The following is a 12116-nucleotide window of genomic DNA, read 5'->3' on the forward strand; positions in this document are numbered from 1 at the left end:
ACACTCAGAAAAGAGAATGTATCACCTCCTGTGGCGCAATGAGTGACGTTCAAAATTGTTCAACTGTGTCATTTCTTTTCAAACTGCCAGATTTCTCCACATAGCCGTGGCACAGGGCAGACTTGCTGCAAAAATGGCCAGATGTGGCTCCCTGGACAGAGGTACACACACTTCACATTGTTGTTTTTATTCATCCCAAGTGAACAGTGCTAACACATATCATTTAATGACTCATGAAAAGTAAAGATATAATAAATGAAAAGAAAAAACTGTGAAAAAGAGAAAACAAATGGAGGAACATTGATAAATAGTTACTCCTACAGGGCACAAGGGGGCGCTGTGTCCTCATAAATGCAAAACACCTGAACCCAAACTTCTACCTGCACTGTGGAATGAACTCCCTGAAAATTATTTATTACATTTTTTGTGAACGATTAACACCAGTAGTTACTAGATCTACAGAGTTATTGCTAAACTTTCCTGGCTGGTTGTGTCACAACGGCGCAACATTTCTCGGGTCGAGGAAATTACGTCAGGACACTCACTCACCGCAGCAGCAGATGACGTCGGAACCTGAGCGGATTGTTGGAGCGTTTTCTGCGGCTCGTTTTTCTGCTTCAAAAAGATGTTTGGAGGAGGAGAAGAAAACTGGAAAACTACCGGAGGAAAACATCATGAAGACCTCGGACAAGTTCGTTCATTTATGACCTCTGTAAATCACCAAAAATGTAGGAAAAATCCAATATGGCCGACTTCCAGTTGGGTTTAGGTCATCCCTCCAAGAGACTTTTTTGTACATCTTGAAGAGATACATGAACCCACCAAATTTTGTACATGTACATAAAACACAGTTCCGGGGCTTGAAATTAGGTGGCGCTATGGATAAAATATGTAATTTTTCACCACGACTGATGCGTGTGCCAAGTTTCATGAGTTTTCGTATATGTTTAGGCCGTCAAACTTGCAATTTATTTCGGATGCATTTCCTTACATTTCAATAGGGTTAGTTTCCAATGTCATTTTAATCTTAGAGAGATGCTGTAAACCAAGGTTTTACCTCAATGTGACTTTGGATTTTTCAGTTGGTAATCCACAGTTAGTAAGTCATACAGTGGGTCATACATGGGAAACACAAATTGACTGTTGTGTCCATGCATTTGCCTGTCTGAGCCTCTAAATGGTCAGGGGAGGGGTCAGTACCAGATCCGGCATGTGTTATCCTTGCTGCCTGCAGGGGAACACAGAAACACAGGTGGCTGCACAGAAGGACGCAGCTGCATACTTTTCATCTAAAATGTGCAATCAAGCATTGGTGATGGCTAGCGAGGAGCACTTTTGCTGCTTGAGGCTATGTTGTAACAGTGCGTGGTTGTGTGGGGTCAGTGGATACCTGTAATGATAGTGTCACCCTCATAGTTGAAGATGCAGGAGAAGATCTCGTCTGTGTGCCCCTCCAGGATTTGAAGGCAGACTCCAGACTGAACATCCCATAGACGAGCTGTGTTGTCTGAGCTCGCAGTCAGGACCCTGCTGCCCTGGGGGCTGAAACAAACCTGCCAAGAGCGACCAAGTCAGGAGTGTTAGAATTATTCAGAGGTGTGTGTGTGTGTGTGCTACATGAGCGATAGAGTGGGAAAGAGGGAATGCTTAAAAAGAGATTATGCCAGAATTGGTTGAAATGATAAAGGGAGGAGAAATGAGTGAGTTTAGCACAATTTAACCACGTCAGCAGCATTATTCCACAGAGGCCATTCAACTTTAAATACCAGGCCTTTATACCAGGAGTATAAAGGCACCGATGGCACTACTTAGTGAAGAGTCTTTCCAGTCAAGTATTATGAAAATCACGGCTGAAGCTGATTGTGTTAGTCCCAGGCTTATGGTTCCCTGAATGGTTTTATACCCCCATGGTGGGGTAGAAGAAGAGATGATAAATGACTCTGGCTCTAGATGGCCATGGAAGTAATGTTTTTATTAAAACTCTAAACTGAGCACCAAGGAGCGACCCCAGACAGGAAATGGAAATTTACTAGAGAAGAAGCTGACAACGACAGAGGACTGGAGGAAGAAGATGAGAGTGGATGCTATGACAGGTACAGAAATGGAATAAAAACAGATCAGAATGAACAGAGAAAAAAAAACCATCAGGAAAGAGGAAATGACAGGAAAGAGGTATAAATAAACAAGACTAAAGCCGTGTCCCAATTCCACATTACACACTAATTCTAACCTCATTTCAGAAATGCTGTGTTCACAATGCAAAAGTTACACAATGGTGTATATTCAAAGTTGTCTGCCTACAAAATAAAATGGCCTGATTTTTGAGCGTGCCGTATGCTGATGGGTGCTGTGTAACCTGAGTTACCGTGCTGTTTGGAACATCTCCCTCAAGGACTCATTATCCTTTTCAAAAGGTTGATCTGTTGATTTTCATTTAAAGCTTCTGTGTTGGCTTCAGTGCAGAGTTGGAGACATTTGAGCCTTTCATCTACTTAATATAAAAGAATATCTAAATCCAGACTTAAATCATACAAAAAAAAGCCCCTTGCTCTGAACCGTGGTGGAGTAAGTATAAAAACTGGAGGAGCCGGACAATAACATGTGGTCATAGAGGTCCATATTTGTAATTTTATCCACGATCAATTCAGTCGCATCATATAGTCACTAGGTCATAGGCAGAGGCATGTGGTATGCTACAAGGTTGTTTAACCTTCACTTACCTTCGTTTATAAAATGTTTGCAAACCCAGCTTTGATAGATCTTTACATGAAGTGGATTAGGTGCTCAGCTTAACTTTAAGGTAACAATTTTAGGACCAAAAATAGCTATGTGGGCCCTAAAATGTAGGCCTTCCTTCACCATCCTCTTCAGCTTTAGAGCACTGCACTGTAAATGTACTCAACAAATAGCACGACGATGTGATATTTGGATTCTGTGCATCCATGTCATTTTGGCTGAGTGAAATGTAAGAATAAAGTTTAAGGATTCCTCTTGGATTCCAGGTTGTGTTCATTCCTTACACGAGATGCCACATGCAGTAGAGTTCACATGGAAACATGCGATTATATTTCCCAGATATATTTTTCCAACTTGAAAAGGCGGCAAGGTGAATTAACTGGAGGAGGATCTGAGACATAATGACAATACAAAGTAAAAGGATAAACAGCAACACACTGAAATTGAGGAAGAGACCAAGGGGAAAAAACATGGTCATGGGTAAGAAGCGAGGAGGAGAGGAAGAGAGGTGTCCTTTCAGGGAGAGATTAGTGTCGTAATTCTCCATGTTTCAGTAAACAGAGGGAACCTCTCAGCCCCTCATACACAGAAACTCTCTAAACCAGAACCTGCAGGGGACACACACACACACACACACACACACACACACACACACACACACACACACAGAGATCAAACTAGAAAATTTGGAACCCCGAGATTTGGTTAGTCAGATCAACAGAAGCATCACTGCGGTCCTACGTCCTGCTTGCTGAGCTTTACCATGTGACACAGTGAGCACAGAGCAGCCTGAAGCCTGGACTCCTGTCTCTCCACCTCAGCATCACACTTTTACTCATGTTAACAACACAAGTACAGGCAATACTTTACAGCACAGGCTAGGAGAGCTGTAACCAGGGTTACGTAAAAATCACAAGCTCACTCGCTCCTGCTGGCTGCCTGCTGCATCCACAAACCAGTGGTTGTCTTATAGCCACTTGTAATAATACTTGATCATCAACATAAACAGCTCTCGGAGATGACAGTATAATTACAGTTTCAAACATGAGCAGCATAAAGAAATTTCCTGTTGCCATGTTTGTTAATATCGAAAGGTCGACTGTGGCCCATTCAGTTTTCTATTAATGTCTTAACCATTAAAACAATTCTGATGAAAGTTTCCCAGTGTATATCTATGACAGGCTAAAACACAAGCAAAGATTTTTTTACTTTAATTTTTTCCACAGCTTGTAGAGAAACATATAATCTTAAGGGATATATTCATATTTGCAGAATGCTAAAAATAGACTTATCTCTGTTCAAATAAGAAGAGGTTTCAATTTCACAAACTACAACAATAGTAAATACGTATTTAGTTTGTCACAGAGACAAAATGTGACAGGTGTTAGCTTCTGAAAAAGAATGGGAAAAGAAAACATTGAAAGACTGCATCGCTGAACAGAGACTAGTGAAACAAGAGCTGGCTCGCATATGAGGTTCTCCTGGGTGACATTCACAGGCCATGGCAGGAAAGGCATGAAAGTGCTTTGAGTGGTCAAAAATACTAGAAAGGCGCCATACAAGTACAGTCCATTAACCATTTCTGGTCCAGTGACTCACCTTGGAGATCTCTCCATCATGACCCTCTAGGGTCACGAGACACTGATGTGTGGTTGCACTGAACACTCGCGCTGTACCTGACAGACAGAGGGACAGACAGGGCTGTTACTGTACATGCACTTTTTATTTACAAGTCAGAACATTCATTTTGATGCACACAGGCCTCAGAAAACCAGCATACACCCAGTGAGTGAAGAATCTGATGAATGTGTGGCTTAAGAAAATAACTCTACGATACTAACTATACTGGGATAATCTTACTAGTAATTTTTTGTATATTAATTGTTAGTCTCACCATCAGCAGAGGCAGTAGCAATGAGCTGGCCACTTAAATCAAAACACACATCCAGCACCTCTTCTTTGTGCCCAACCAGGGTGGCCACACACTTCCCACTGGCTGCCTCCCACAACTGCAAATATATACACATGATACAAAACACTCAGTGACATAACTGTACTAATGCTCAGGCAGGAGACACTTAAGCACAGCAACAAGGACACACATACAAGTCAACAAACACATACAGTCTCACAGAATATGCTTGCATGTAGCTCGTAGCTGTCGTAAAGTGGCTTTATTTTAGCTATCTGCCCCAGAGGGGTGCAGTGAGGTGGATAATTCTTACTTGTGACCAGGACTCATCTTGGCATAATAAAGGAATTAGGATTTAATTTTTCTCATTTAAATGATGGAGACTTTAGAGACCTGAGGTGGGGGTGAGTGAATATGAATCTGTCTCTAATACCTCTGTTTTACAACTATTGCTGCTGGAATAAAAATACAACTGTAGTCTATAAAGAGACTTTTTTGACAAAATAATTGTATTAAAAAAAAATAAGACACACATAATTGCAGTGGTTTAAGTCTTTGGGTTGCTGATAGTTCACCTTGCAGGTTTTATCCATGGAGCTTGTGACTATAAGGGAGCACTCCCAGTTAAACTGAACATTGCTGATTTCTCCCCTGTGACCAATCAGAGTGTGGACACGTCTGAGAAAAACAGAAAACACAGCATTGTCAGTTGTGTACTCTTCTATGCAGAGTCTGTAGGTGGCATGTATCCATTACAATAACCGTGATGATCTCTGACCTTCTTGAGGCAACATCCCATATAGCAACTGTGTGGTCAAAGGAGCCAGTGACAAGCTGATTTCCTACTGAGTTGAAGCACAAGGAGAGGACCTCTGCAGTGTGACCCTGGGTGAAAACAAAAAGAGAAGCATCATCCCACACTGTCTCGTTTCTTTTCTCTTTCAAACTCTCTCTTCCTCCTCCTTCATCTCCCTGTCTGGGTGAAAATGCACATCAGAAACACAAAAAGCGTACTATTTATTAAAGTAAACATGCAGACTTTAGCCTGAAAGGTTGAAATAAATAAATAAAAATGAGCACATGCATAAGATGCTGCACCCCATTGACTGTTGTCAGCATGACTGATTCTTCATTGTTTGAAGTACTGAAAGAACTGAGAGAGCGACAGTGAGCTGCTCTCACAGAGACTGAGCCAGCCAACCAGCCTGTCACACCACGGACACACGTGCAGTCTGTACATCAAAGAGAGCTCACTACTCCCCTGAGAATGGGCCACCAGTGCATTATCAAAGAGTTACAGTTACATTTCCCATCAGATAATGGATATGTGGATATGTGAGGTAGAAAAGGCGCTGCCCATCAGCAGGGGTAACTACACTCACTTTAGGAATAATTACTCTGTAAATGAAAAGTTAATGAATGCATCACTAATGAATGGATGTGAGCCTGGATACCAGAAAAAAGGAGCAGGAGATGCATTGGGATGCAGGGCATAAAGAAAAAATAACTCACAGCCAGAGTGGCCACCTCCTCTCCAGTCTCCACGTCCCACAGCCTGGCAGTGGCATCCATGCTGCCCGTGGCCACAAGTGTACTCTGGGGGTTGAACGCCAGGCTCACCTACACAATACAAAATCTCTCTTTTACAGTCACTAGTGCTGGATTCTGCTACAAAGCCAAAAGGAATTAGGCAGATGTAATAATTATCCAAGAGCTAAACTTATTACCGAAGCAGAACCATAAATGTATGCAGTTTAAATGCTCAGTTGGCCTTGGGCCCTATAGAAGGCACTTGGTCCTGCAGCGTAAAAATGCCTATAAATACTGACTATGCACAGTCCAGTAGTCTACAGTGTACGAATAAACAACTGGCACAGTAAAACACACAATAATGGAATAATTTTCAGTAAAAACACATTGTCATACTTACTATTTCTGCAACGTGTCCACGAAAGGTATGAAAACATTTGCCCGTCTCAGCACACCAGAGTTTGCAGGTCTTGTCAAAAGAGCCGGTGGCAATCTTGTCTCTAAGTTTCAGAAATATTAAACAAAGCAAAGAAGCTGTCATTTGTATGGTGAAATACTTGGAAAATGTCCTGAAATGTTGATTGATGTTGTGAGAGATTTGCTGAAACAGCTCATTACCCATACGGATTGTTGAATGCAATTGCATACACCACGTTTCTGTGACCCTCTAGAGTGTGCAGCTCTGTGCCCGAGGCTGTGTCCCAAACTCTACATGTCCTGTCATAGCTCCCAGTGATAAACCTGTGTGAGTACAGTACAATGAGAGTAAAGAACAATATGACAATCAAAAATATATGGCTTTTCCTGAACCGCAAAAATGCCAGACTTTTGTGTTTTGCAGGTAAACCTACCGTGACCCTGATTTGTCAAAGGCAACATTTGTTAGCGGCAGTATGTGCGCCTTAAGGTCCTACAAAAAAGACCAGAGAAAGATGAGAACATAGAACCTCCAAGGTAATATAGTTACTTACTTTCACAGACTCTCTCACCAGTTGTAGACACAGACAGAAAACACCAATATCCTCTGACCTGTAGCCTTGTAACCAACCCTGACCTTCAGGATGAATGAAGTCCTACCTTATCTTATCTCAGCATCTTGTGTATACCTTAACACACTAAGACTCTCATGAAGCCCCTGTTGTCATCGACTGTTTTTCTCATTTTCAGATTTAGTGACCTAACCACAGCAGCTCCAGTTTTGCCAGCGTTGGCTAATTTAACCACTCACACTCCTCTAACCCACTGCAGGTGTAAATAAACATTCACAAAAACATCAAGGAATTAATATGCTGCTGTAATTAGTTGATGCTGCCAAACATTTCATAATCCAAAATATTTTCAACTGCCTGTGTGTAATAGAGTAACACAGCTTTGAAGAAGGCAAGATCCACTAGTGTTTGTCTTCGTCCCTCAATCTGTTGCAAAATATATGTGCAAAAAAAGTCTCTTCTACACATTTTTCAGAAAGCCATACCACATCTGCTACATCTATCCTGGGACCATGAATAGCTAAAGACTGGAAACTGAAGAGGAATGAATGAATGCCTTGATCAAAAGGAGCTGCTGTCACTGTGTTGCTTTATTTTTTGTAGTCCAGTAATAAAAGTCCAGCGTCTGACCTTAAAAAAACAGAACCTGTGGTGCTCCTGCTGGCACAGTTTCTGCTGAAGACGAAGGATCAGCTCTCTGACCTGATCAGCCCGGGAGTCTGTGATCAGAGGCTCTGATTGCCTGATTTCTGCCAACAGCTCATCTGGGTTTGTTCTGCGTGGTGGGAAAATGCAGTTTTTATACATATTGTAACTTATGAATACCTGATAGTGAGAACTTAAAAGGTGATAACATGAGAAATTTGACATGTGAAATAATAAGAATTTCAGTAAAGCATAGAGGTCATAAATTGCAAGTACAAACATAAATCAGACACCGTTAGAGATAAAATAGAGGGGCGTTAAATTCACGTTTTAGCCACATACATGCACTAATAATACACTGCTCCTCCTTCTTTTGATGTAAGTACACTTATGAGCATCGATTTGAGCTGAGCTGAACTGATTACAGAAAATTGATTTGCAGTGTGGTATAAAAAACAACTATATTATTAAAAAAACACACACAGAAACAAAATAATACATAAACCAGACCTGCAGTGTGTCATAGTCTGAATCAGGGTGAAGACCTGCAGTGAAAACAGATCGCTCCAGATGGCTTCCTCTATTTTAGATTAATATTTTCATTTGAAATTCACATTTTTTCCCAATAGCTTCCAAGTAATGTAACAGTGACTCCAAATCAATACCAGAAATAACTTCTACACAGGCCACATAGGACCTGTTATGGATTTTAGGGGTTCTTCTGTTATATTCTTTATAAATATTGTCATGGAAAATATATGATTTTTTTCAGTAGTTTCCATGTAATGTGAGGCACTGACTCTGGATCGGTACCAAACTGTACCACTGCACTAACTGAGGAGGACATGCCTATTCACACTACATTACAATGCTTCTTCTAGTGTATAACAATGTTCTTATAGAATATCAATGATTTTTTTTTTCAATTGCTTCCATGTAATGTGATGCAGTAATTTGAAATCAATACCAGAAATGATTACTACACAGGCCACAGAGAACATATCTCTTTGTATTGGATTTTACTACATCTTGTGTTTTCTATATTATCGATATTTGTATAGAAAATTCATTATAATTTTTCAATAGCCTCCATGTCGTGTGATGCAGCTCTGTACTGGCCTTTCAGCATACGTTCTCTAGTGCAAAGTTAGACTCCCAGTTAGCATTTGAAAGTCCTGCATTAAACACACACGGGGCTGGACCAGTTTTTTGCTTTTGTTTGTAAAACAGAAGCTTTGCAGAGTTCAGAACACAAATCAGTCAAATCAGTACACAGACAATAACCTAAACATACAGAACATACAGAGTGTACACACATAACTACATGCATATACAATTACTACCAAGGCACAAAGCACAGTACTGTACTGTGTGAAAAACACAGCTCAGCTACCACAACAGCTACAAGTCACAAAGGCAGTCACTGAGCAGAGCTATTTACTGTAGCAACTGTAGTAGTAACATCCCTTACCAAAACAATAGGAGGGTTTTTAACATGACTTTCCTTAAGAAATGCAAGTGTTTGATAAATGTTTACACATATTGCCTGCAGATAAATACTCTGCAAGGCAGAAGAATATCAGAAATAGATTCAGCTGCAACATAAACAGCACTGTCCCTCCTGCCTGTCTGCTTAGTGTGCTGCATTGAAGAATTACCTCTGACCAGCAGATGGCAGCATATAACATGAACCGATGCACATTATTTAAATGGTTTTCATCATTTTAACTTTAACTTGTTTAGTTCACTTTTTTAATTTATTTAAGGAACAACTTATTCAAATCATTAGCTTAACTTTAAAGGCAGACTCCACATAATGCCAGAAAATATAACTACAAATAGGACACAGCTCTTCGTGTTTTATACTTATATTAATATTTACATGACAATGTGGGTAGGACTGTATAATGTTTCAGGTTTACTGAAATCCTGAGGGGCAGCAGGTGGCAATAATGCGCCTGAAGTTGAAAGGAGAAAAGGAAGGTACGAGGCATTTTAGAAAACGGAGAAGGGGTGCTTCAAAATGTTCAAATGTTCAGACCTTTGGCAAAAAGCTAAAAGGTAGAGATTTTATCATCAGGTCTTTCATTTTTCATAGTTCTAGTTTTAGTGAGGTGAAAGTTAAACCTGAGCACTGGTCCTCAGTTAGGCTTACTGTGTTTAAAAGCAGCAACAATGATTATCTAAAGTGATGAGAGTCATGTGGTGTGAAGACAGAAGAAGGTCTGGGCACTATTTTTTTGTGTTGTTTCTTTTAGTTTGTGGAGACCCCAGAGGCTATGAAATGTGAACTTTAGGCTTTATCAAAGTGTAATTTTGAAGCAATGAATGGAGTTCTGGCCGTCTACGAAGGATCAGATGATCTCTCTTATTAACAACAGTGGATTCAGTGTCATATTGTTGTACAGTTTGTGATTCAATTCACAATTCACAAACTGTTTAATCTCAAAATACAGGTTTAACCAGTCTCCGTCATGACCAACAATTATTTCAGACTAATGTCATTTCTATATATTGCAGCCATTACTGCGAGTTAATCTGTATGTTTTATTGGGGCTGAGTTAAGATAAGCTAACCATAATTGCTTTTTTAGATTATTATTTCTAAGACTATTATTTGGGTTTAATAGATATTTTTCAAACTGAAAGTAGATTCATTACTTTTGGTATATGTTCATATGTAGGAATAAATGACAGTGGGCTTCAGGAGACAGAGAGGACGATGTGAAGGGTAAGACGAAGCACACAAGGAGCAGGGCTGAACAAAACAAGTGAGCGGAGTGAGTGACAAACAAGATAAAGGCAAGAATGATGATGGAAAAAAGCTCTCCAATTCTGACAAGCGAGCAGATACGTACAAGGACAGGGGCAGTACACAGGATGATAGAGACACATGTAAGACACAGTCACAGTCTGGTGCAGACAGTGTAGATTAGGACAGAGAAGAATATGGGCAGACAGAGAAAGAAGTTCTCCCAAAGGATAAAAGTGGGAAAGGCAAAGGACAAAAGTCCAAACCAGGAGTGAAAGTGTTCAAAATTGTAATAACGAACCTAAACATCGACTGAAAAATCTCTACCCTCCCCCATAAACTGATGGCCTCCGTTTTATCATCTTTCAAACACCAGCATGATAACAGGAGTGATAACATTAGACAAATTCTAAATTTTTCTGTGCCCCGGCTCAATGGATATAAGGTGCAAGGCTGTGTGCAGTTTCTCCAAAACAGAGCGAAATTCTGTTGATCAAAAAATTTTTTAAATCATGCAGTTTGATAAAAATCCAAGACATACAAAGACACAGGTACGTTGCCTGACATGAAAAATGACTTCTTTAGACTGTGTCTCTGAAAGAGCTGCAGTTGTAGCAGAGGTGTGTCCCTTCTGTCCAGTTTAGTGATACAATTTGGTATTGATTAGGGGTCCCTGTCTCATTACATGGAAGCAAATGGGGGGGGAAACATTATTTTGTATTAGAATAATTATGTAAAATAAATAAATCACACAATATTTCTCAAAACAAGCTGCTAAATAAATCACTTTAGTATAATTTTACCAGTCACTAATATTGTCACGTCAATATGAAATAACATTGTTTTTGGGTGAATTAAACAGTAATTTAAGAGCGAGGTCCTGGAGGTGAGCTGACCGTCCTCCTGCTGCCAAACCTCGGGGGCAGCTGGGTGAGAGGAGGCCCCTGGGTCCGAGTGGGTCAAAGGGTGTTAGCTAACTGGTTTAAGTGGTGTGGTACGGGATAAGACTCACGCACTCTGTGGTTAAATCCAAAAGGTCAATTGATTTGGTCCTCAAATATCCTCCCTTGTCATATTCCAGGATTATACCTGATGGCAGAAAAACAAAGGAGAGGCCACTCAGTATGCTAGCGCTAACTCAGCTAAACAACAACACACTTATTATGACACGTACTGTTGTGCTGCAGCAACATTCCTCTACAGTGGAATATATCTTTGAGAATTATTAACGCTGCTGTGGAACAAATTAAACAGCCCGCATTACCTGGTGGATAATATCTGAGGAGGAATCGCTTGAGTTTCATCTCTTCGTGACCTGCTCCACGTTCAACAAACCGTTGCCGTGGCGACGGACTCATGCGGTTATTACGCATGCGCAACGCCGACATAAACAAATGTCTATCAAGTTGGTGAAACCCATGCTCCCTATGGTGAACACAAAATAACCAAACTAGGATGTTAACAAATACACAGTGATGTATTTAATGCTTTATTTATATCCAATGAGGGATGTGTAGGAATATACTGCATTTTGCAGGAGACTCTGTCTTACA

At 40.5% G+C, this 12116-nt stretch overlaps 1 protein-coding gene across 1 annotated transcript; it reads right to left on the reverse strand.

The window, feature by feature from the left end:
• Window positions 1–1193: 1193 nt before the first annotated feature.
• On the reverse strand, window positions 1194–11900 carry daw1 (dynein assembly factor with WDR repeat domains 1). The gene is made up of 13 exons (XM_070829596.1): window positions 11828–11900; window positions 11580–11652; window positions 7798–7942; window positions 7030–7088; window positions 6797–6919; window positions 6579–6678; window positions 6161–6268; window positions 5427–5533; window positions 5224–5326; window positions 4631–4745; window positions 4336–4412; window positions 1391–1553; window positions 1194–1228 (listed from the first exon to the last, which is right to left on the reverse strand). The coding sequence occupies exons 1-13, from the start codon at window positions 11865–11867 to the stop codon at window positions 1194–1196; spliced, it is 1248 nt and encodes a 415-aa protein (XP_070685697.1). The 5' UTR covers window positions 11868–11900.
• Window positions 11901–12116: the final 216 nt, after the last annotated feature.

Source organism: Pempheris klunzingeri, chromosome 4, assembly GCF_042242105.1.
Source record: "Pempheris klunzingeri isolate RE-2024b chromosome 4, fPemKlu1.hap1, whole genome shotgun sequence".
NCBI classification, from domain to species: domain Eukaryota; kingdom Metazoa; phylum Chordata; class Actinopteri; order Acropomatiformes; family Pempheridae; genus Pempheris; species Pempheris klunzingeri.

Excerpts from the sequence above, each read along its gene's own strand:
- daw1 (XM_070829596.1), bottom strand. The coding sequence starts at position 11,867 with ATGAAACTCAAGCGATTCCTCCTCAGATATTATCCACCAG. Across the intron at positions 5,327-5,426 it reads TGGGATGTTGCCTCAAGAAG|ACGTGTCCACACTCTGATTG; the intron begins GTCAGAGATCAT and ends TGTTTTTCTCAG. Across the intron at positions 4,413-4,630 it reads TGCTACTGCCTCTGCTGATG|GTACAGCGCGAGTGTTCAGT; the intron begins GTGAGACTAACA and ends TCTGTCTGTCAG.